Genomic DNA, 25,708 nt, shown 5'->3' on the forward strand with positions numbered 1-25,708 from the left:
CCAGCCTGCCTGCACCGCCCGGCCCCATCACCGCGCCCTCACAACTCCTTCCACGGTGATGAGATGAAGTTTTCATTTCTCAATTAAAAATAGCCAAATAGCCACACTTTTTTAAAGCAGAAGTGCCCAAAGAACTTCTTCCTGCTTCTTCCCACCTGCAGCCGTGCTCCATCTCTCATGCGCTGGCGGTGATGAGCATCGGCCCCATTCAGCCGCAGGCTGGGACCAGGAGTGTGCGCGGAGGGGGCAGCCAGACTGCTCCTCATCTAGAGTAGCGATTTGTTTAAAGAAACGATTCCTAATATTCAATAAATGGCAGTTTTAATTTCTTCTTCATATATGATCTTAAAATGAGATTTTAAATTTTTTTATTTATTCCATAAACAATATAACAAAACTCAGCAAGTTAACAATATGACGTTTTCACCATACAGAGTCAGTCACAAATATTTAAAACCTTTGCAACAAGAACAACAAAACCCAAAATATTACAAGAATAATTTACAAGAGGATCTATAAAACAGCAAAGCGCTCACAAATTTTCCAGTTTCCTTTACACAATATCACTACACTCTTTCACAACATTTCTTTTTATTACAAAATTCCCAACAAAAGTTTAATTTTTTTCTTTGTATTTTGGTTTTTAAAACCAGAAACTTTTAAGTATACATCCTTTTATTAACACCCGAAGGTGCAAAAAAAGGGAAACCTCACACATACAAACACTTCACAGCACTTTTCTAAGAAAAATATACACTTACAAAATATTTTACAAATTGGCACACTTAAAAATATACAAGATTTTGTAGGCGTCTTAGAGTGATCCTTAAGAATTATACTTCAATTGACTCTACAGAATATTTATAAAGCTTATTCTAAAAGAAAAAAGGCAAATAATTTCCAAACATGTTAAAATTGCAGTGTAAAATGTGGAACAGAAATGGATATGTTACATTCATAAAAAGGGCCATTTCATAGTTCTTAAATGCTCAAGGGGGGGATAAAAGTTTTCTTTAGCACCATAAAACAGGAGCAACTTCCTAACGAGGTGCCTCTAGTTCTATGGAAGGGAACTCAAGGAGCAGTACATTCACATCTCTGGAGGCAGCAGTCGAAACGCCCCGGCCGGCGCCGCGGGCAGCGGAACAGAGCAGCTCCTTGGATTTCTACCCTGCTTCCCACTGGGAGTAAGAGACAAAAGGAGTTTAACTGGTACCTTTCTTTTGTGTAGGTGAGTGTGGTTTAGTCTGTGTATTTAAGTCTTCCCTTTGTGCTTTTGAAATGGACGTTTGTCTATCTAGCGAAGGGTAGTGGTGAATACCAATCTGATTTCTTGTTTCCTTTTGCACCAAGTGTTCAAAGGCTCAGTAAACGTGTCTGGCAACCCAAGCATCCTGCGCGATGGAGGGCATCCTCCTGCTTTAGATCCCAATTCCCTTAGATGGCTGTTACTCCACTGTCATTAGTGTCAATTGTTTACCTGAGAAACAGATTTGAAAAGCCTTGCTTCTACCACAGACATTGTACTTCATTTCTTTTCTTTTTTTTTCTTTTTTTTTTCTTTTTTTGCATTATTTCATGCGCTGAAGAGATAAAGAGGCACATTCTCAAATAGATGTCAGCGGCTTGAACCATGCAACTTCCACTGGACCCCCTGGGAGCTGCATAGGCAAAGTCCAACACACCGAGTTGAGAAAGTAAGACCGAGGGCCTGACCTTGCACCAGCTGAAGTCCACGCACCTGATCCTTCTCGCTTACACTGACCAAGGGAGTTTTTCTCGTGACTTAACAGCCAGGGGTGGCTGCCATCCAGGAAAGCACCGGCGGAGCAGGAGCCCCTGGGAGCAAGCTCCCACCCAGGTGCTTTGCTAGACAGGGACCTTAAGGAAAGAGGAATATGGTCCAGCAGGTAAAGGATGAAAATGCTCAAAACATTTTTATTTTGGTTTGTGGCTCATTTGAGCCACATAATACCAAAAAACCACCCAGCAATCCTGACTGTTGACAAAAGCAAGCTGCGCGGTAATGGTTTCACCAAGCAGCGGCCGCCGGGCTGCAGCCAGCCCTGCCTGCTGCTGGCCTCCTCCCCCTGAAACCTGGCTGAACCTGGTCCAGCAGTCATTACGCTCAAGCCATTTTTCAACCCCCTCCCCTCTTTTATGCTTAAAAAAGAAAAGCAAGATGTAAACCTGGTAAGTTTTTTTTTTTTTTTTAAAAAAAACCCTATTACTTGAATCCCCATCACTGATATTTCCCTAATTACAAAACCTCTACACGCAAGTACCTCCGGGAAACCCCACAGCCGCCAGGGGTGGGCTACTGTAGGGTTTCCTTCTGCAGAACACCCTCCGCACAGCACAGCCACCACAGGGCGATGGGTGCCTTCCCCGTGCCGTGGCAGACCTGCCCTTCTGCAGGACGGCATGGGTGCCCAGCTTGGGGGTGGAGAGCCAGGGGCTCAGGCTGAACTACCCTGCGTGGTGTCCTCTCGGATGGACTTTGTGACCTTTCTTTACAAGCAGCCGGTTTCTGCTTTTTAATTTCACTACCAACTATAAGTCGCCCAAACCACAGTGTGCCAGCACAGCGCGGCTTAGGAGAGCAGCATCGCTGCCACCGGGTCCTCTCATATGGTGGCCAGTGGGACACCAGCACCACCAGAGCAGGAGTGAAATGAGATAAAGTAGAAAAGACATTTTTAGGGATGCTGCAGAAGAAAAGTCTTTTGCGGGGCTTGGATTAGCCGCCCTGAACAGCCAGGAGCCCAACCAGAAGATGTGAGAAGGGGCTGGAAGTGCAGTGGGACTGGGCAAGAGGATGAGCCGAGATGGGAGCCAAGGCAGGGAGATGCGGGGAGCCCCGGGCGTGCACGGATGGTGGGCAGGGATGGATGGGACTGACGTCCCAGTGCTCCCACAGCTGGGAGCAGCGCTGTGAAAAACAGAAATTCACCGGTACTGACAAGAAGGGCAAGTGGAAAAGGGGAGCTCGCATGGCAAGGAATGAGGCAAAGGTGGGAGGGGGTGAAAACCTTGAGGTAGTGATAGGCAGGGGGAGATGAATTTTAGGGAAGTAAACTTCCAGCTGTTCAAGGAGTTGGTCAACAGGACCCCCTGGGAAACCGCCCTTGGGGACAAGGGAGCAGATCAGAGCTGGCAGATCTTTAAGGATGCTTTCCATAGAGTGCAAGAGCTCTTGGTCCCCAGGTGTAAATCAGGAAAGGAAGGCGAGAGGCTGGCATGGCTGAATTGAGACCTGCTGGTCAAACTGAAGGGCAGGAAGGAAATGCAGAGGCAGTGGAAGCAGGGGCAGGTATCCTGGGAAGAGCACAGGGTCATCGCCTGGTTGTGCAGGGATGGTGCCAGGAACAACAAGGCGCGGCTGGAGCTGAACTTGGCAAGGGCACAAAGAAGAAGGGCTTCTGCAGGTATGTCAGCCAGAAGAGGAAGGTCAAAGAAATCACACCCCCACAATGAACACGACTGGCAAACTGGTAACAGCGGATGAGGAGAATGCTGAGGTACTCAACTACCTTTTTGCCTCTGTCTTCACTGGCAGCCTCTCTTCCCACACCTCTGGAGCAGATGGACCACAAGACAGGGACTGGGGGGGCAGAGTCCCTCGCACGCTAAGAGAAGATCAGATTTGTGACCACCTGAGGAATCTGAACATACATAAGCCTATGGGACCTGACAAGAAGCATCCCAGAGTCCTGAGGGAACTGGCTGATGTACCTGCCAAGCCGCTCTCCGTGACACCTGAAGAGTTGTGGCAGTCAGGTGAAGTCCCCGGTGGCTGGCAGGAGGGAAACGCTGCACCCATTTTTAGAGCGGGTGGAAAGGAGGCCCCTGGACCCACCCACCCGCCAGGCCACTGCTGTGCCTGGGAAGGTCATGGAACAGATCCTCCTAGAAGCTGTGCCAAGGCACGTGGAGGGCAGGGAGGTGATTCCCCACAGCCAGCACGGCTTCACCGAGGGCACGTCTGCCTGACCGACCCAGGGGCCTTCTATGATGGCGTGACTACATCAGTGGAGAACAGAAGAGCTACAGCTGTCGTCTGTCTGGATTTCTGTAAGGCCTTTGACACGGTCTCCCACAACATCCTTCTCTCTGAATTGACAAGATAAGGATTTGATGGATGTGCTGTTCAGTGGATGAGGAATTGGCTAGATGGTCATGTCCTGAGGGTAGTGGTCAATGGCTCAATGTTCAGATGGAGATCAGTGATGAGTGGTGTCCCTCAGGGGTCCGTAGTGGGACCAGCACTAATAGCTTCATCAATGACACAGACAGTGGGACCAAGAGCACCCTCGGCAAGTTTGCAGACATCACCAAGCTGAGCGGTGCGGTTGACACGTCTGAGGGATGGGATGCCATCCAGAGGGATCTGGACAAGCCTGAGAAGTGGGCCCATGTGAATCTCATGAGGCTCAACAAGGCCAAGTGCAAGGTCCTGCACCTGGGTCAAGGGAACCCCTGGTTATCAATCCAGGCTGGGGGATGAAGGGATTGAGAGAAGCCCTGTGGAGAAGGACTTAAGGAAGAATTTTTTTATGCTGAGGGAGGTGAAACACTGGAGCAGGTTGCCCAGAGAGGGGGTAGATGCCCCATCCCCGAGAACGTTCAAGGGCAGGTTGAGCAGGGCTCTGAGCAACCTGAACTAGTTGAAGATGTCCCTGCTCATTGCAGGGGGTTTGGACTAAATGACGTTTCAAGGTCCCTTCCCACCCAAACAGTTCTATGACTCTATGAAGATCAAAAGGGAGGAGGGACATGGCTGGCTCAAGGCAATTTCCAAATTCTGGGGTCTATCAGCAGAAAGATTGCTTTTTCAGACACAGACAAGGGCCAGTGCCACACCGTGAGGGATCTGGGCTCTTAAGATCTCCCCAGTCAGAGATTTCTGGGGAGAACATGGGATGACCACTGAGGGTGGCAGCAAAATCGGAGCAACAGGACAGAATGGGAGAGCAACAAGGCAGCTGGTATTTGTGATTAATACTGTCCTGAAACACCTAGCTGGGTATTCATGGATTTCCAACATAAAATAGTCAATACATTTTATGCCTTATCTTCATGCCCTATTGCACACTTCTTGAATGCAATAGATATTGCTATCTGGTTCAGTACAAGGTATTTTATACGAGTCCCATATTCATAACAAGCATAATGAGCACAGTGCAGGCCAGTTGAAATGTGCTTTTAAACGATGGTTCTGGGCCAAAAAGAAGGGCAGTGCTGCATACCAGCCCTGGGCCTGACCTGTCTCTGTAGAAGCAGCAGCCTGAACATCCGAAAGAAGGGAGCTGGCAGCCCCTCATCCTGCAGCATGTGGGAGGGATGCAGAAAAAATGGGATACACCAACACCATGGCGGTGACTGGAGCTTGCAGTATCTGATGACCCTACGAACAGAAAAGACAGCTGTTGGGGAAGCAGGGGAGAGCATGGAGGCTGCAAGCAAGCCAGGCACCCAGGGATGGAGCCCTAGCACAGCTCTCCTCTCCAAAATAAACCCTGAGCAGCTTCTGGATCTCCCTCCTGGAGCCAGAGCCAGGGTGGGATGCTGCACCCTGCTCCCACCTGCAGCAACCTGCAGGGTACCCAGAGTCTGCTCCCAGCCAGAGCAACTCACTCTGGGCAATGCCAGCATTTCATTTTTTCATGGAATAAATGAACTTACGGGATTGTTTTCAGACTTACTATTTTTTCAGAGTTGCTTCTTTCATCTGTTAAATAAAATGCAATGCAATCACCATGCCGTTCTCTCCGGGATTGCAGAGCCGAGCCTAAGCTATACCTCAAGCTCTGCAAATGCCAAAAACATTTTGATTCTAAATCGACACTCTGCAACTCCACTTCATTTAAGTGTTCAGTCTGCTTTTTTGCTAAATTAACTGAAAACAATTCTGCTGTTTTGCCTTGCGCATGGGCTGAAAAAAAACAAACCTGCTTGCACAGAAACCCGAGTCTAGTCCTGCCCTCTGCGAAACACCACCTCTATGCTCACAACCATGTCGAGAACGTGATCTGTCCAACTGCTATTAAGGCTCCTCTTCCTCACAATTTTCTATTGCATAAACATGTCCAAGCCTCGCATCCTTCTGCTCCCAACAGCTCCCAGTTAGCAGGGCTCTTGCATATCAAGGTTTCATGAGAAATCAGCAGCAAAATGCAATGCACAGGCTCTCAGTTGCACAAGGAAAATAGATATTTCTTGGGTTTGTTATTCTCGTGGAGGGCGAGGGTGTGGTGAGTAGGGTTACAAATAAGGCCTTTTGAGAATACATTTAGCATGTAATACTTAATGCTGTCTTAATAAAGTCCAGTCATGTATGATCTGGCCCTGATTGGTGAGATCACAAATAGCTCCGCTTTTTTTTTTTTTTTTTACTTATCTTATGAATTGAATGAAAGAAAAGGTTCAGACTTGTATTTAAAACTAATGACTTTGCTTTTGAAAGTTCAAACTATATTGGCATTGCAAGGTTAGACATTTAGGAAACACCAAAGCTATGATAGGAGAGCGCTTTTGACAGGCTCTGCATCGAAAATGTTTAAGAAACTACTCAAAGAAAAAGTAAATAGCAATAAATGTATGAAACTTATTAGTTCTGTTTTTATAACTATTTTAGAATTTATCCCAGGTTCTTATAAAATATATAAAACTGAGATACAAAGAATTAGCAATGTAACTTTGCATTTCAAATGATCTTCAGCTACAGGTTTTGCTTTAAGAAAACAGACACTTGAAAAGCAGCTGTTCTGTAGTCTCTAGATGCAGACACTTGAGTTCCTGGCAAACTTACCATCAGTGGTTTTCTGAACTCCTCCACCATTTCAACTCTCTCCTATAATGAAACTCAACATTTCACCATTAAGTTTTTCTGCTCATGGTTTCAAAGAGAGGACATTACCATTTCCCAGCATCGGTTTCAAAGTTCCTTTTTTCTTTTTTTTTCCCCCCTTTTTTTTCCTTTTTTTTTTCCTCTTTTTTTTTTTCTTTTTTCTTTTTCCCTTTATGAGCTTTAAACCACAGGGTGAATCCATGAAATGAGGTAAGTAAATTTGGCACACTTTTAGTCATGTCCATAAAACTTTTGGTAAGTTGTATAAGTGAACAATATCATTTTCATCGTGAGTTACAGGTGCTTTCAAAGGGGGGTGGTTAGTACTTAACAACTGGAATGTTTCTAGTAAAACCAAAAGGCATAGCTGCAAAAACACTCACAACCCAATGTTGATAGAGAAGTAAAAATATATACAATACAGTCACTTGTTCATAGTTTGGCACAATTTTTTTGTTGTTGTGGGTAATAGTGCATAAACTACTGTACAACAGTATGACTTTTAAAACAGTCTTTCACAGAGAATACCAGATTAGGTTTGCTTTCAAATAATAAAATTCCCACAATTTCAAACTCTTCATTTCAGCACTTACATTTCAACATACCACAAGGCAGATTTCGAAAAGGAACCGACGGGAAAAAAAAACCCCAACCAATAAAAAAAAAAAAAAAAAAAAAGAAGAAGAAGAAAAAAAGAAAAAAAAAGAAAAAGAAACAAACATCAACCGTCTTTCTAGAAAAGGGAGTCTCTTCTTCAAATACAGGAAAACCCAAAAATGTTGTTTCTGCTTTAAGAAGAATGGAGTCTGATTCCCTGCAGGAAAAAATCAAACATTTGATGCCATCTTAGTTAGCTCGTCTGGAGTCACCACGACGGAGCGTACGCGCTAAAGGCGGGCGGGTACAGAAGATGCAGCTTTAGATGATGCAGGTTAGGAGATAAACAGCAGAGGGGGCCAGAAAGCACTCAAAATTGCCACGTGAAGCTCAATTAGGAACGAGTTCTCATTTGCAAAGTAAAGAGCCGTTTTAAGTTTCGAGATCTTGGCTTTTGGATGCATAACCTCTTTTTTTTTTTTTTTTTTTTTTTTTTTTTTGTGGTTTATTTTTTACAAAATGTTCCAAAACAAACAAAAAAAAAAGTCTTTCCTCATCAAAATCATTAAAAAGAGCATGTAATCGTGTTTTGTTTTGTTTTTTTCTCCCCCCAATAAATAAGTAATTAAAAACTGAAGAAGCCAAACAGCAGAAAAGAGTAGCCTTGTTAGTTTTTTTAACCCCAGCCAAGCCAGAAAATTGGTCATTCTTTTAGGTAGCTTGCAAGTATTAAGTATTTTCATGCACATAAAAAAAACCCAAACGAACAAAAAAACCAACCCCCAAACCAAAACCAACCAAAACTGTAAAAGGGGAATGTCTTTTTTTTTTTTTTTTTTTTTTTTCATGCAACTTTTGCTTTCAGGAAGGAAAAACTGAGGAAGAGCGGGCCTAGCAGGTGGGAGGGAGGTTAAGGGGCATTCCAGCCAGTTTGGTGCAGCATTACCTCAGTTTCTCAAAAGCAGCTGTCACGGGTGGGTCCTTGTGGGGCTGTTCGCGGTCCGTTCGCTTTATTTTACAGTTCTCATCCCTCAGCGATTTCGAACTGGATTTATGACGGTAGAGTTTTTTATGGGTAGGTCCGTTATTGCCTAAAGTGCTCAGGTTACTATAGTTTTTATCAAAAAAGGGAGCGTGAATGTCCGTGGTGTACCCAGTTGAGCAGTTGGGGCGACCAGGGTCGCAGGTTGCGGCTTTGCTGTTTTTGCTTGAGCCCTTGTTGTTTGACTTGTGGTTCTTCGCCGCCGCCGGCGACCCGCCGTTCGCCTTCTTCTTCGACTCTTGGGATGTCCCTGCCAAAATTTTAAGAGTTTTCAGTTTCAGGCTGTTGGACTCCGGGGACCGGAATATGTCTGGAACGCTGTTGTGGCCAACAGGCCCCCACAAGGGCTCGATGGAGGCCATCATAAACCTCTGGACATCCGCCATTCCCGACGCAATGTTGGACAGGATGTTGGAAGGTTCCTCAAATTCCCTCTGGTCGTCATCCAGGAGGCTGGTGGCATTGCCCAGGCTGGCTTCTGACCAGCCCGCGCCCCCCTCTTTCCCCAGCGCCCACTCGCCGGAGAGCCCATTGTGCTTGCCCAGCTTCACCCCAGCCGGGCTGCAATGCTGGGCGCCCTCAGGGAGGCCCTTGGTGGCCGTGGCCGTGTTGCTCAGCTGGCTGACCGCCCTGCTGCCAACGGCCAGAGCCTTCTCGCCGTTGACTCCTGCCGTGTTTTTCCCTTTCCTGGCAGATTTGGGTGCCTGCCTGGAGTTTTTCCCTGGTGGTTTTTCGGTTCCTTTGTTGGTTTTGGGTGATTTTTTCCGGGTGGCTTTCTGGGAAGAGCTTTGGTTTGTAACCACATTCTTGCTGGATGAACTTTTCCTCTTCGATTTTGACACTTTGCTATTGGTGCTAATTTGACCAGATGGCTCATTAAATGTTGACAAGCATGGACTCTTTTCGAGAAGGCTGACAGAATCTTCATCGTTGAACATATGGAACTGGAACTGGTGATTATTTAAAGCAAACCCATTATCTGCCTGATCCTCAGTCTGCAGGACCCCACAGTTCCACTTGACCTTCTCAGAGCTGTTGAGGGTGGCCTGGGGGCTCTCCTGAAAGCCCTTTAGGGTGCCCAGAGGCTTGGCATCAGAGCCAGCTATCTGTGGGGACAGGTTGGGAGTGTCCGGAGGGGACATCTCTGAAAGCGACGACTGGCGGAACCTATCAGGTGTGAAGTTGGAAATGTCTAAAAGGTCCGTGGACTCCTTCAAAGGGGTGATTTCATCTATGCTCTGCTGGATCACTAGCTTGGGACTGCAGTGGGCCAAGAAATCATCATTAATATCATCCTCGCCGTCCTTTTCACAAGACTTTAAACTTAAAGAACTGTAATTGCTAGAACTAACTGACAATGAACCCACTGAATCAAAACTAATGAGCCTGCCATCATCTGTACTTAGTGTACCTCGTTGGAAATGAAAGCGCCCCTCTCCATTATTAAAATGACATGACTGATAAGAATCATCAGACTGCACTTGTTGGCTATCCGGCATGTAATTTTTTTGGTAGAGCAATTTGCTGCTATTCAGATTGACTTGAGCGTATCCAGAGGCGGGGAGGCCGTCTGCACCCGCGGCACCGCTGCCGAACTCGCTCGGCAGCCCGGCCGCCTCCCGCATGTCACCGGGGAAGTCCTGGCGGTCGCTGCCGGCAGCCTTGCTGGCCGGCCACATATTACCGAAGCTGCTCTGCTCCATCTCCAGGTGGCCGGGCGACTGCTGCAGCTCGGACTCGGAGGGCGGGGAGAGCACGCAGCTCTGCGCCGGCTGCAGGGCCGGGAAGGGCTTTTCCGCCGGGACGATGCTGGGGAGCGGGTGCTGCTGCTGCTCGGAGGGATGCTGGGCGAAGTATGAGATACCGGTGTTGCTCGACAAATCAGAAGCATCTAACAACGTCTGCAGATACCCTCCGGGGATCAGGGGTACATTGGTGGTGATATTAGCAGATGGCAGAGGCTTGTCTGAAGAGGAGGTGGATGGTAGGAAAGGAGAATTTTTAGCAACCTTATCCTCGTGGCACTCCGGGAGATGGGAGCTGTCTGAAGCACAAGAAACGTTTTCGTCCTTCAGACGCGCCGCAGAGTCCTGGTTTTCCAGCACCGGGGAGCCCTCCGCCGTACTGGTAGCAGCTTTGATCTTCTTGCACTTCAACCTGGCTTCACTTTTGAATTTGATTCTGCGGAGCACTTTCCTCTCCGTCCCCTTGTGCTCCCGTTCCTGCGATTTGCATTTCACAGCGGCGATGCCCGTGATGTCATGTACGTGTAATCCGTTGGCACAGCTGGGGGTGGCGATGGCTAACGCCGGCAGCCCTTTCAGGCCCGTGTCCTCTTTACTGCTGCAAGGCTGCTTGTGATCAGAGGAGCAAGAGCCCAGCTTGTTCACTGATTGCTCGATGGCTTTAATTCTTTGAATCCGGTGCCTGTTTGCTAGCTTGCATTTTCGCTTCCGTGGGTGAGGGAGGAATGAAGCATCTGAGCCGTTAAGATAGAAATTCTGCTTGTGGTAGAGAGACGATCTGAGCAAATCCAGCCGGCTCTGCTGCCTCTCCTGCCAGAAGCCCTTCAGAGGGGCCAGCTTCTTGTATTTGCTGAGCAGCTCCTCGTTTAGGGTAACAGTTGTCTCGCTGGCATCCACTTTGCTGAGCTTCACCAGCATATGCTTCTCCCCTTTAAACCTGTTAATGATGATGTACTTGATGATAACGGGGGGCTCCTTGCGAGAGACTTTTCGCCGCTTCTTGGGGCACCACTCGTCATCGTCCTCCTCCTTGGGCCCGTCTGGGAGCCACTCCTTCTTGTCCAGGATCTTCTCGTTCTCGATGGAGTCCACATCGTACAGGTAGTCGTCGCTGTATCGCACTTTCCTCTTCGCCCGCAACCCGTAGTTCTGCTGAATGAAGGAGCCGGAGTGGTCCCGGGACAGGTACCGGCTGCAGTCCTTGATGTCCCGCAGCACGTCGTAGGAGGACTCTGTGCAAGTGCTGTCGTCGCTGAACTCCCCGGAGTCCTCCGTGGAATTCACCGAGTCCAAGAAGTGGCTCCTCTTGGAGCCCACGTACTGCACCATCTCCGTGCTGTTGCAAGATTTATTTAAGGCAGCTTTCTCCTCCTCCTCACCGTCCTCTTCCTCGCCGTCCTCCTCCTCCTCCCCCCAGATGATGCCTTCCTCAGATTTGAATTGAGAAGGGTCGGTGGCACCGCCGGGCCCCCTTTTCAGGGTGCTCCTGCTGTCCCTTTTGGTGCAGTTGCCAAACACGCTGGGGAAGAAGTTGAACTGGGCATCCTCTTGTAGGGTGGTGGTCTTCTCCCGCACGTTGTCCTGGAAAGATTCGTATCTAATTTTCAGAGAGCAGACATCGCTTCCCAAGGTGGAATCGTCATCATCGAACATGTAATTATCGACGTCTTCCTCAGAAAACAGATTTACAGAAAGCTCATTTTTGGAGCAGAGGTCAAGCAGCTCAATTTTACTTTCACTAATGAAAGACTCAAAATAGCCCCATTCCTGGTTGGGATTTGTTAGTAAAGGTTCCTCACCATTGCATTTGTCTAATAGTAATCCCTCATAATAATTTTTCTGAGTGGGGTCCTCTGAATCACTGTCAGATTTTTCTGCATCTCTTTTGTCCGCTGCCCTCGATTTATGCATAGGGAAGCTTAAAAGCTGGTCTGAAAGCAGTTGATCCCCATATCTCATGGTTTCTCCTGTGCTCATGCAGTGAATCCCTATATCAGAGACTGAACAGGTGTCATAATCCCTATTTATATCCCCCACTTTCAAGCTTATTCCTGGCTCTGCATCAATGCCGTCCTTTGATTCAATAAAGCAGCCCAGACAGGTCCGGCTCGGCTGCATCAAGCAGTCGCCCGTCAGCGCCGACATGCCTCCGGGCTCCATCATGGTGAAGGGAGCCTTCTCGCAGTCGCCTGGCAGTGACCAGGAGCTCATGCCCTTCGTCACGCAGGACGTGAGGGAGATGGCGTGGGCGGAGGAATCATCCGAGGCGTGCTCGGGCACATCCGTGAGCCTCAGGGGCGACGGGGGGCTCAGCAAGCAGGGCTTCTTCGAAGTCAGGGGAGGCAGCGCCCGGTGGCACGCGTGGTTTTCCTTCTGAGCTGACGTCAAGGCTGAGAATGTGACCGCGGCCTCGGCGGCGGTGCAAGGCCTCTCATCGCCGTCCAGGGCGTGCGATTCTGTGAGGGTAAGGACAAGGAGGGGAGGAAAAGAGAAAGAAAGAGGGTTTACATCCCTTGCAGTTCTGCTGAGGCTCGCCACCCGCTCCCCTTCTCCCTCGGCTTCAGTGGTGACTTTTCCCAAGCGCTCCTTAGGGAAGCGGTAGGTGCTCTTCCCGCAAGAACGTGATCCTTCCCTTCTGGATCTAATTAATGTGGTGATGTGCAAGGAAGGGAGAGGTAAACACTCTCCCCCCTGCAGCCAGCTGGAAGAGGTACACGAGTAGGTTTAAATAAACCAAGCCCATCCGTTCTTTCCTCCTCATATACATACCGTTACCTGGATACTGCCTTTCAAATCTGACAAGGTTATTATAAAACAAAACAAGCCTAATAAAAATGTTCCCATTAACATTGAAAAAATTAATGGAAAAATAAGATTCTTAAAGAAACAAAGCATCCCCCCTGCAGTGTCTGCAGCTTAAACATACCTGAGCTGCATTACTGCTGGAGGGTTGGAAAGTTACAGCTATTTTTAAAAACGCAGTAGTCTTTTTGTCACTGGCCACGCCAAGGGAAAGTAGAAGGCAGCACAGGGTTTAAAGCAATTATTGTTAGAATTATTGTGGGTTTTGCCATTCTTCCCTGATCTCTAAAAATGCCTTTTTAATAATGTAAGGATTTTTTTTTAACCTAAGGATTTTTTATTTTTAACTCCTCGCACTCTTTTATGGCAGAACAAAGTCAGTTTTATCTGACTTCTGGCTCAATGGATGATATGACCCTTGAAATTTAAATATGATGTCTTTTCATCCACGAACATGCTCCGCTATCTCTGTATTAAAAAAAAAATACACCAACATGTGCATTCATACCAGGCACAGACCTTTGCCAGCACAGAGCTGAGCGCGGTGCTTTTGTCGCTGCTCACGTCTTACCTTCTCAGTGGCTCCACTGAAGGCGGAGGGCGCAAGCGCAGGAGCAGCGCAGGCTTTCCAAGGAGGGACAAGTGCTTTAAAACCCAACTGGAGCACAGGCTATTGCAAGAAATGGGGCGTCCAAAGGGATTTGGCACCTACACGATTGCTGCAACCCTCTGCAACAAGTGCTTTGATTCAAAACTGATGGAAGAGCAAACCCGCTCCCGCACCTACGCCAGCCGAGCCCAGCCGGCGCAGGAAGGCTCACAGAGGCACACGTACCATTGGCACCACGACCCACCCACCGTGCCGCCGCGCCGGGGCTGCCGAGGAGAGCGGGGCTCCTGCCTGCCGCTGGGCAATAGGAAAAGGAGCGGGATGTGATGGAGGGCTGCCTGCCCGTGCCAGGTGTAAAACCTAGAAGAGGTCAAAATGCCCCTAATCTCATCCCAAAAGCTCCTGGCAGTTTTGTGCTACGAGGGCCTTAGGGATGGAGCCATCGGTGAAGCCTTAAGCCAGCCCAAGCAAACTGCAGTCGGGGCCATGCAGCGCTCTAAGGGCTTTAAACAACTTTCCAAGCGCTACACAAACCAAACGAGAAGCGCAGTGCAATGCCTGTAAACGTCTTCCAGCACGTGTGGCTTGGGAGAGACCAGGCTGACTTGCTTGAAATCGGTGCTGCTTCCCTTCCCTCCAAAAAGGGTTAAAATAAATAAATAAATAAATAAGCTGATTTTTGAGTCCCTCCCACCAGTTTTTAGATCAGAAATGCAGAGGTGGTATCTTTTTCCTTAAGCACCAAAACAAAGTAACCGGTGCGGTTTCCACTGCAGAAGTAAAAGAAAATAAAAATCAGCTTGAAGCTGATGGGAAGCATGGAAAATTTGAGGATAAAAGAAGAATGTCTGTGAACGTTGTAAGACTTAAAAAAGAGGGAGGTAGAAAGCTGAAATTCAATCTCAAATGCTGCATTCAATACGCAGAGATGCTATTACATAAAATAAACTGTCTCTGGGTGTTTGTTTAGGTTTATACTTGCATAAGTGAAAACTCCTGTGAAAAACAAATGCCAAAACTTGATTTTCTGGGGCTTGTATCATCCTAAAATCAGGCTCACGTTCAATTGATGCTCTAAAGTAAACAATACTCCAAAAGGCTACGGTTAAAAAAGAAAATGCTGGAGAAGCAAAAACCACCTTTCCCAGTTTAACTCAAGAGCCATCCAAAAGCACATGTGCAGGCTGAGCGGAAAAATCCCGAACCATCGTGCTGTCAGGGGGCTCCGAAGGGAGGCCGGTCCCGATGGCTGCTCTGCACCCACAGCAGCCAGCACCCATTTATAGTTAGGGTGGGAGGGGGCAAAAAGCATCAGCCCCGTCCCCAGTGCCACCGACAGGGAGGTGGTGACATCAGAGCTACTTGCTGGCTCACTGCTTTGGATTCAACAGCAACCCCATGGCAATGTTGAACTAAAGTGCTTTTTAAGCCCTGTTTAACTGAATTTCATGAAAAATTTCATTTTTAGCAGGTTCTAGAAATCACCCGTCTTTCCTGAGCAGGTAAGCACTGATTTGACTGCCTATTTGATTAGACAAGGGGACCACGGCTAGAAAATCTCCCTGCAGCTCCAGCAGCTGTCATCAGCTGTGGCTTTGCCATGTGTAGCCACGAAGGAGACGTGCTGACAAGGACAGATACCTCCATAATTACATCGCGGGGGCAAGCGTGAGCGTACACTTCACCTGCCACCAGCACATGTTGTGGGGTCCTCGCAGGCACCTGCGTGTCTGGAGTTGCTCCTGGTTTTTGGTAACGAACAAGAACAACATTTGTCTCCGTGCACCTTGTTTTGAGATGACAGAAGGGTCTGAACATGCAAGATGTCAGGGGACCAACTCCTTGATATCTAATAGGGTCAAATTTGTATATAAATAAATCTCTCTGTCTCTCAAGATTTACAGACCAATATAAAATGCAAAAAGCCATGAAATAAAACATAAAAGCATGGCAAAGAATGAAAATGTCAAGCTCTGCCTCAGCGCTGGGCTGCCATTGCATTTACGGTGGCTAGTGACTGAAGTCCAAACGACCTGAGAAAGTGCTCTGGGGCATATTTATTTCAATCAGGCAACAGAGCACTGTTACTCCTAATTAGTTACTGCAAGTATGGCATTGATTAAATAGATACAGACAAAGTTAGGTATTTTGGGCAGGCTGCTGGAAGGGGCTGGTCCTTCCCCACCGATGGCACTGGGAGCAGGACTGACTCAGTGGCCACCGGGAGTGGAACTGTGGCCAGCAGCACCCGTGCCCGCCCAGGAGCGGTGTTACAGGCCAGGGGCTCCCACGTGCTGGCTGACGGGCCACACAGAAGAGGCAGTAACGAGCTCACACGTTCGACCTTCCCTTTCCCTGGGTGCTAATCCGGGTTTGTTTGTCTACCCAGTCTCTTGTTTTTCCCCACTTTGTAGGGACTAAGGAACCTTCAGTCAAACTGAGCTGAGGTTGGCTCGTGGGTTCGTAAGTAACCACGAAGAGAGGGAGAGATTCCCAACAGAGGGGCTACGTAGTCCTGTATGACTTTTTTTCCCTAAGAAACCAAACTAAAATCCGTAATTCAAACTGCATGTGTACATAAACATTTCCAACCATGCATATGCATGGGCAAAAGCAGTACTTGTTAAGACCTAAAAAGGCATAGATTCATAGCTGGAGTGACATCTGTGCAGAAAATACCCATTCACCCTACTGCTCCACATTGCAGGGATACCTGCGAACCACTAACATTAAATGCACAAAAGGAATTAGGAAAATAAGTTGGCTTGCAAGTCGTCGCTGCTCCCTCATGTACTGTAATTAAGTTCCTTACCATTTTCTTTCACCCCATTAATCAGGATAGTTTCTTGGTCTTCTGAGGCACAATCCTGCTCTTGTTGGTCATCCATCAATTTAACCTCTTTCTGTTCACTCCATGCCCCACTGCATCTGGCCAACCTGCACATTTCCAGAAACATAACCACAGTCAGTACAATTCCCAGAATCGGCTCATGGAACCGTGAATAAAAAATAACAACAATAAAACACCCCCGCACAACCTCACATGCTGCCCTTACCCTGCTTAGGAGGACAAATACTATTTCTTTAGGCTATTGTATTTTCACTTTTCTACTCCAAAAGCCAAGCCCGATGTATTTCAGCAAGGTTAAACGGCTATATATCACCATTTCCTTCCCCAAAGTCCTTCTTCGGGAGGCGGAGCAGTGCTCTGCACCCCTGCAGCACCCTCTGCATCGCCCACCGCTGCTTTGCAAAGGCAGATGGACATTATCATCTCCAGACGGGTGAGTGGAGACATGAAGAAGAAAGGACTCACCCCAGTCCAGGTAACAGCAACTCTGCACTGGAGTTGGAAGAGAAATGCAGATACCCTGAGCGACAGCTGCTCGCCCTAGCCACCAGCTACTGCTCCAGTCTTCCACACGCTGGCAGGTATGAAAAACTCCCCCAAAAAGCAGGTTTTGAGGAAAAAAGTATCTCTAGTCTCATCTTTCATGCAAAACACTTCATCACGAGAGCTCCTCCCTTGGGAGCCTCGTTCATCCTGACACCTACCTCTGCTCACACCACCCTCACTGGGTGAAGCTCCATCCTGGCTGCAGGACCACCAGTGGAGGCTGACTGGGCTTGACAGTACTTCTCTGAAGCCACAAAGCTGTGATCAGAACCAAGCCCAGACCTTCCCCCACTGACGATCGCCCCACATTAAAATGACCACCTGCCTCAGGAGACGGAGAAGGTGCAATGGAGAGATGCAGTTGAGTCCCCAGGCATGGGTGGCACTGGGTAACCCTCGTCAATGCGCCAGGGACAGAATTTTACCTCTTTGACCATAAATTCAAATCAGAGTCTAGTTTTTTTCCTTCTAACAACTTGAACTCAATTTCTTCTCTTTCACAGAACAGGTACTAGATGGAAGCATTGTTTTAGGTGGGGGTTTTGTGCTTTTTTGTTTTAGTGGTGGTTTTTTATGTGTTTTTTTTTTTTTTTTTTTTTTTAAATCAACATTTGTCAATGTCTGATCTTCCCACTTCTTCACTGTCCTGGGTTCAGCAGCCGAACTTCATTCATATTCAGATTTGCAGTGGAGTCCTCTTAATTAACGTGAAATCTTTACAACCATCTTAGTAAGTGAAACCTTCACTGAACTTAAAGATGTTGTGACACCGAGAGTAAGATAAGAATAACAAGCATCAGTAACTCAAATCCTTTGCATATTTAGAGGAATATTTAACTAACCCTGAGAGTTTTACTTTGATGCAAATCCGTATTTCAAAGCTCTCCAAACACACGTCGGTTTGCTGCAGTAAGACCCCTCCCTGCCAGCGCCCGCACCCTCCCCAGCACCCCGGGCTCCCACAGCACTGACAACAGCTCCAGCCAAAGCATCGTTGCAACAGAAGCATCGTCGCAACAGAAGCATCGTTGCAACAGGAGCGACTGGAAATGCCAAAGCACAGGTCAGGCCTCCTTGGGAGTTATTTCCATGCAGCTTGAAGATTAACTCCTAAGTGTGAAAGCTGCTCTGCGCTTCCCAGTAACAGGCTACAACCCCATGCCTCTTTGATAATATCTCCTGCCTATTAAACACATCTTAATTGATATAAATATTAATAAATCAAGTTTTAAAACCATCTATTAATAAAAATGTTAATGAAATATCTTGAGCCTCAGGAGAGCCAGAGGCTTCTCAGGAGACCAGAGGACCACCACTGGCCCCACGCATGGGCCAACGTGCCTTCTGGGGAGGGGACTGCTCACTGCCCGAGGAAGCTCTGGGAGAAGGAAAGGCTGAGTTAGGAGCTTCAACAGATTGTGACCTGGTAGATGTGCCTGCACGCCCTTGTGGTTTGCCAGGTGGAAGAGAAATGTGCAAAGATCCTCCATTTCAATTAGCCATGGGCAGGCAGGGTGGGAGGACGGCACGTTCGGCTACGCATGTGTACGGATCTGAACCTGCTGCTCACTTCAGCACACTTGCTGTGGATGATGGGACCCTCACCTTCAACGTACAGGAAGGTTACAGTCAGCATTTCCGCATACTCTGATGGCCCTGCCATCACGCCTTGCTTGCGACTTTCTGCAGCTGAGGGGCTTCAGCATTCAGAGACTACACCCACAATTTATTCTATTAATTTCTCTAATTATTTTCAATTTAGTTGAGACTGCTGGCTATGGTTTGGTATGAACCTGCTGTCCCCCACAGGACAGGCCACGTTCCCTCACAAAACCACAGCCTCAGTCCTAGAAAGGACTTGGGAGTACGACCACCACTGAAATATTTCATAATATTTATATTCACAGCAGAATCACAGCAACATTTCAAGCTATCTAAGTACATAAGCCAAATCAGGACTCTACCGAACTTCTTGTCACCGTTCAGCGCTGAGCCCACAGCGCCAGGCGAGGGCTGAGAGCTGCGGGGGGTTGTGCAGAACGCTTCATCCTGCAACTCGAGTCATTATCAGTACAACGAGCACGGACCCGTGGCTCAAGCATCGTCTCTGCACGGCTTTGCTGACCTGGTTTTTGCCTGGGTGTGCTGGTTTAGAGCGATTTGGTGTAAAATGCCACAGGTGGCCTGTTTTCAACCAGGAACATCATCACAGCCATATTAAAGTAACGGCTTCCAATGAATAAAACATAGGACAAAAGCAGAAACAATAATTCTCCAATAATGTAAATTTGTCACTTCCAGCGCACAAAACATCTCCAGAGAGAAAATAACAACGCAGACACAAAACACTAGCAAGCTCACCAAGAAGATCCCAAGCATTTTAAAGAAGGCATCATCCTATTCCCGACGGGATTTCCACCGGAGGAGGAAGGAGCAGGGTCTCACCCGTGGGTTGCATGCCTCTCCGCCTGCCTGCTTCTTGCTCTTGCAGCCTGTGGAGTCGGCGGTCTGACTGCAGTTCGCAAACAGGTAGGTGAGGGAGGCTTCTGCTCCTTAGCTCTGGCAGATACTCACCGGCCAGCCTTTGAGGAGAGCATCTGGGCAGCGGGCTGAGGCAGCGAGCAATGGGCATGCAAGCAGCCAAGCAAATGGAGGCAGGAAAAGAGTTTATAGGTGGGGAGACCTGTAGGACTTCTAACCTCCTATTATTATTTCTTTAGGAGGCATGTATGTAAGGGGGAGGGAAGTGCAGAAGGGACATTTCCCAGCAGATGCGACCCAAAGGCTGGAGAAGACGATGAAGATGACGCAATGCAAGAACAAAGGGCTCTGCCCGCAGACCACAATGTGCCTCAACCGCAGCAAGGCAGAGAGCAGGGCTGAGCTCTAGGAACGAGCTGAAAAGAGCTGAGAAGAGTTCAGACAGGGATCGTCACATATGGTCAGAGAGAGCTGAACTGCAAAAGAGATGGATGATCTGAAGTTTGCGGACACCTGCTGAACAAGAGGACCTCTTGGGAGCAGCGTGACTGTCAAAGGTCAGATCCCAAGAGGGACAGCGAGAAACACTGGCAACCGAAAAAAGAGCTGACAAAGGAGCCTGATGCAATGCAGAGCAAGAAGAAAGAGAAGGCTGGGAATAGCAAAGAGGAGGAGAACAGCTGGGTCCCTGAGAAGAAAAACTAAACTGAGAGAGGTGTGGGGTATGGAGGTGCCAGGCAGAGAATACACCGAGTAGCAGGAGAGCACAGAACTCAGAGCTGTCTGTGGGCAGAAGTATAAAAGGGAGAGAGTATGGATTTCAGAGGACGTCAAGCCACTGAAGATACACGACTGGGGTCACGCTATTATGAAGAACTGACAGGAGGAAAATCAGTCACCAGCTTGACATTTATGAACTTGACTGGAGCTGGAATGGATGGAGGAAGAGGATGGTGTGTGGAAGGTGATGGTCAAAGATGTGCAGTCAGATGAACTCCGGGTCTTTGGAGGAGGAGGGCAGAGCACAGCTTGGCAGGCTGTGCTTCAAGGGTGGTCACAGGTGGTTCAGTCGTAGGGAAGAATTCAGGCGGACTTCTCTTGAACACACCACGTACTTCAGGGCACTGGTCTGCTAAGATCGCAGCTGGCATGACAGAGAAAGGCACTGGCTAAGAAAGGGGATCAAAGGGAAGAAGTCACAGAAAGCAAGCAGTGGAGCTAAACAATAATTCAACTAGTTTTAAGCACAAGATGGACAAATTAATGGACAGAAGGACAGGATGCAGTTGCCTGTGATAGCAATACACGGGAGACCAGGTCTTGTTGACCTGGAGAAATCCCTTTCAGCCCCATGACTCATGTCAGGTGAAAGCCTGCAAATGCCTCAAAAACACCTTCAGCATCACAGTTGACAAAATTCTCCATTCCTCATGGTTCCTGTCAGTTTTCCCAGTGCTTGTGCTAATGGGGTTGAACAAAAGCTGTCAGCGACTAGACTGCGTGCACAAGCCTGGAAGAACACAAACACAGCACCTGAAATGGAGCCTCCGCTGTAAACTTCCCGTTGCCTGGCGAGCAGGCATCCCTCAGCGCCGGTGGCCAAGGAACGCAAAGCACTTTCTTGTTCTGGTTTAAGAACCCACATGATACTTGAGCACTTTTTTGGGCACTGGTGCCGCCGGAGTGGAGGCACACACGGCCAGAGGAGGAAAGCCAACGCTCCAGCTGAGGCCCCACTAGCTCCCTCTGCTCCCAGCAGTGAGGCTGGCACAACTTTTCTCCATCAGTTCTTGGGATTAAACCCAGGCTATTGCTTTTTCTAGAAATTCAACAGGGTATGCAAAGCAACAGCAAGACAATCAATGCTCCCTATAGGAAATGAAATCGAGGGGTGCCAGTTATTTACCTGGAATGGAGGAGGAAATGCCCAAATTACAAAGCTGAAACATCTGGACGTGTTCCCATATTCATCTCGTCACATAAACGATGGACCTTATGTTCACTTAAAAGTGGCACATTTTCGTACAGCTTGGATTTAAGCATGTTCCTATTAATGTTAATTTTACAAAAGCAAAAGGGGAAATGCCACCAATTTTATACAACCACGAGGGAAAAATGCACCTGCTTGGTGCCTGTCCTGTACACAGAAAACAACAGGTTGCTTTGCTTCTTTCTCAGCCAGAAAATGTCCATTCCCCTGTCATCATCATCCCCCCAAGTATTGCGTGCTGCTGCCCTGAGTGGGTGTTTACAAGGCGTCCAGCTAGGGGTCCGTCACCTTGCTGCTGTCATGGGACACACGGGGAGAGGGCATGTAGGACCTGTAGTGACAGGACAAGGGGGAACGGCTTTAAACTGAAAGAGGGTCAGTTTGGATTAGATATTGGGCAGAAATTCTTAACCGTGGGGGTGGTGAGACACCGGCCCAGGCTGCCCAGAGCAGCTGTGGGTGCCCCATCCCTGGCAGTGCCCAAGGCCAGGCTGGATGGGGCTCTGAGTGACCTGGTCCGGGGGAAGGTGTCCCTACCCAGGAGACTGGATGGTCTTTAAGGTCCCTTCCAACCCAAACCATTCTATGATTCATTTTCTGATTCTATGACATGCCCTTCAGCCTCCCCAGCTGGAGAGCCCTGGTTCCTCAGATGCTGGCCCAAGGAGAAGCTGTGCTCTGCGCAGGGAAGGAGAGATTTCCTTCCCCCGGAGGACTCTCTGCAGACTCTTCCTCGGGAGGCAGCAGTGATGTGGCTCTCGGCATTTCCAGCAGAAGCAGTGATGGTTGCAGTGATGCCCTGGAAGTGCTTTGAGGGGATAAAGCAAGCCAGCTAGCCATGACTGCCACCTAATCCAGTGCTTGGCCACTTAGACATATACATATATATATACCCACAGCTGCCTGAACACCTTCTCGTTCATACTGCTTGGGCACCAGCATTACACTGTTGAAGCCTAATACACTCATTCCAAGCAGAGGAGAAAAAAATATCTACCAGGTAAAAATAAACAGCCTACTACACCGACTGAAAGCCCACCTACACACATGGGAAATTTTATTAGATGGACTAGATTATGGGTTAGCAATGGTTGTTCCATAATTAAAGTTGCAGGAGTGTTTCAGCTTAGAGCTGAAAAAATAAAAGGTCACTAGCACCCAGACAAAACGCAAGTGCCAGTTCCTATTTACACACAACTTTTACATACCGAGTGCTTTTATTTGTTGTAGATCATTTGGGTAGATGGAGAGGCAGTATCCAAAGTGGAGGAAATTCTTTTTATGGAGAAGTGGGGGAAGAAAGCAAAAGAGATGTGGCTTTTTTCCCACAGAGTTGTGAATAAGCGCAGGTGTTCTATATATGCGGTTGTATCTTTCAAAAAAAGAGCTTTAGAGAAATTAATTACATGTCAGAGCCTCTGACAGGTCTTTTAAGAATTATGATACTTTTGAATGAAAACATTATATACTTAAAAAGAAATACCATGTAAATGTCTCCGAGATATTTACATTCAGGGGAGTAATAGTAGATAAGAACTCAGCTCTATCGGTGGTACGAATGGATGCTGAACATGCTGTGCTCTTCTTAACGACGCCTCCTGCACTTGCAGGACTTCATTACCTCTCCTGCAGAAGCACAACACAGAGTACAGGGGCATCCACCAGGAACGGGCTGTAAACAGAACCACGGCCCTCCCGAGGAGCCGGAGCTGCCCCCTCGCCCCCTGGGCTGCCCCCTTGGGCGCACCGCTCCTCTCGAAAGCACAGCCACCCCATCACCCACCTGCGCTGTGCCGGACGGGGCAGCAAGGCCTGTGCAGAGGAGAATATCCAGGAGGTTTCTGCCTTTTTTTTTTCTTCCCTTGTTTTTTTTCCCCCCTTTTTTTACTTTTAGCCCTGACAAAACCTGGGCAGGACATAGGACAGAGAGCTTCCCGCAGAGAAAGTGTGGTGGGGCAGCGATCCCACCATGCGCCGGCAGCACTGCAGCGATGCTAGGGCCAGCCTTCACTGACCTGAAGGATGCTGTTTTCCTACCAGATTCTGAAATTCCCAAATACCTTTTATTCCAGGGATTCCATTTGATCCTTGTTTTTTTGCTATAATTTGATAACTGGTGGGTGAAGCGATAAAAATCTTCACTTGCCAGCAGATGGGGATGTATTTTACTACTAAGTCTCTAAAAGCACCTCTCTGAGTAAACCTGTTTTCCCCAGAATTGACATTTTTGTTTAGGTCAAGGGTCTCTGAATTTTGCCCAGCACCATGACAAGAAAAAACCACCGAGTTCACGAGGTTTCTGGAACTGGCAGGGTTGGAAAGGTGAAGATTGTAAGGAAAGGTGCAGTGCGAAACCAGCCTCCCACTCTGCCCATCATAAAGTGCTTTTCAGGCCCATGGAAGGGATGCTGGACTTAAGGGTTCTGGTTTCAAAGTTATTTTCCCAGGAAAATCTCATTAGGAAATGCTTCCAGAGGGTAAGGTTTGATAGAGTCAACGTTAGCTGAGAATAGGTTCGGCAACCTAAATATAAATACAGATAAAAGCCTCCAATTAGGAATAAATCTGGGGGAAAAAAATGAAGTTGATAAAAAAAGAGCTTGCAGAGAAAATGGAGAGAACACAAAAACCATGAAAAGAAGAAACAATTTAAGAACTAGTGTGTTCCCAGAAGGTGTAAAGTATGGATGGCTTGTTAATATTCATAGCAAGCCTCCACTTTTTCCTCAGCTGAAAGCAGATGCAACAATTATCGCAGAGCCCCAGCCCCAACTCCAGCAGACCCCAAGATATGATATGAAGAGCAGAGTATTTTAGAGCTGACTCTAAAATAAAGAACAGTTTCTGACCTTACTCTGGAGGACATAAGGTGGAAGTATTTCAAGACCTGTCACAAACAACTTTAAGGAAAAAGGAAGGAAGTGAACAAAATTATAGCCTTCCTGACAAAGCACACGTAAAATACAGAAGGAGCTTTCTCTGTAAATGTATTCTCACACATCCAGAGCAGCACTATATCATAAAGGAAAAAAGGCAGCAATTAAAATCCTTGAGAAGCTGAAACCCATGAGGGAACGTCTGAAATACAGCGTATTTCAGCACAGTACTGTACCGGGTTAGGGAGAGGATAGCTGCTCAACCCAAAAGATGAGAGTACTGAAATGCAAGGAAAGAGAGCGAAGAATCATTGCACTACGGGTGTGAGAGGGAGCGAAAAAAAAAAGTCCAAGCAGTAACGTGGAGAACAGGGAGACTGAGAAACTGGGAGGAAAAGGGACGGTCTGAGTCCAAAAGCAAAGGGTGCTGGTCCTGAATGGGCACAGCTCAGTGCCACGTCCCCAGAGACCGCAGTCGAGGACCCGTTAGAAAGTTGATGACTTGGGTAAGGAAGAAACAAATATCCCTTTTCACCAAGCGTGGGGTGAATTTACACAGTGGGGCTGGGGATGTATCACCCTGGGAATAACGAGGGCGAGGGAAGGCAGGAGCCCACCCAGGTAGGCTGCCGAGGGCTTCAGTGAGGCCACTCCGTTCTGAGGTCAAGAAGCATAAAGGGGCTTCCTGGCTATTGAGAGCAAGGGAGGGCTATGAAGAAGAAGCGCTGGGTTTCGTTTTGGTCATCCTCTCTCATTTTATAAGTGGGGAAAGAAATTAAGCAATAATTAGTGTCACCAGCCGCATAGTTTTGAGAAGCACTGGCAAGCTGAGGGGTAGCTTTTCTCCTCCTGAAAATGAAAAAGAACACAAGCTTTGGTTTAGATGCGATGGCCTAAAGTAAAAACATTTCTGTAATTATTAAAATAAATAAATAAATAAATAAATAAATAAATAGCCTTACCCAAAGACAGACCCAAAGACAGACGTTTTTTACAACTGATGACCAGCAGACCTAGCATTAAGCCATTGGTACAAGCCTATTAAAAAAAAGGGCAACGATAACTGCCACAGGTACGGCTGCCACCTTGCTCCCCGTGACACGACCTTGTTCCCCGTGACAGGCTTGCGATTTTATGAGCTAAATACAGCCTTCCTGTCTTAGCAGGCAGGCTGCTGGCGAAGGACTTGTGGTCCACCCTGACCAAAGGTCACCTCAGAAGAAAATTAACTGCAGTGGCTATCCAGGCAGGGTTAGCTCCTTCTTTTTACAGCTTATTAGGATTACTAACGCATTTAGAGAAGCAGAAGTTATCTTTG

General features: G+C 47.7%; 1 protein-coding gene across 1 annotated transcript in view; it reads right to left on the reverse strand.

Annotated features, from left to right (window-relative positions):
* Positions 1 to 357: 357 nt before the first annotated feature.
* The window catches only part of NEXMIF (neurite extension and migration factor), a 173,126-nt gene continuing 147,775 nt past the window's right edge, over positions 358 to 25,708 (reverse strand). Inside the window, exons 3-5 of the mRNA XM_055818247.1 lie at positions 16,459 to 16,583; positions 8,394 to 12,690; positions 358 to 7,664 (exon numbers count right to left, since the gene is read on the reverse strand). Of these exons, the coding sequence (XP_055674222.1) occupies positions 7,433 to 7,664; positions 8,394 to 12,690; positions 16,459 to 16,534 (4,605 nt within the window). The 5' untranslated portion in view covers positions 16,535 to 16,583 and the 3' untranslated portion in view covers positions 358 to 7,432. The remainder of the gene's footprint in view (positions 7,665 to 8,393; positions 12,691 to 16,458; positions 16,584 to 25,708) is intronic.

The sequence above is a fragment of the Falco peregrinus genome, chromosome 13 (assembly GCF_023634155.1).
Source record: "Falco peregrinus isolate bFalPer1 chromosome 13, bFalPer1.pri, whole genome shotgun sequence".
NCBI classification, from domain to species: domain Eukaryota; kingdom Metazoa; phylum Chordata; class Aves; order Falconiformes; family Falconidae; genus Falco; species Falco peregrinus.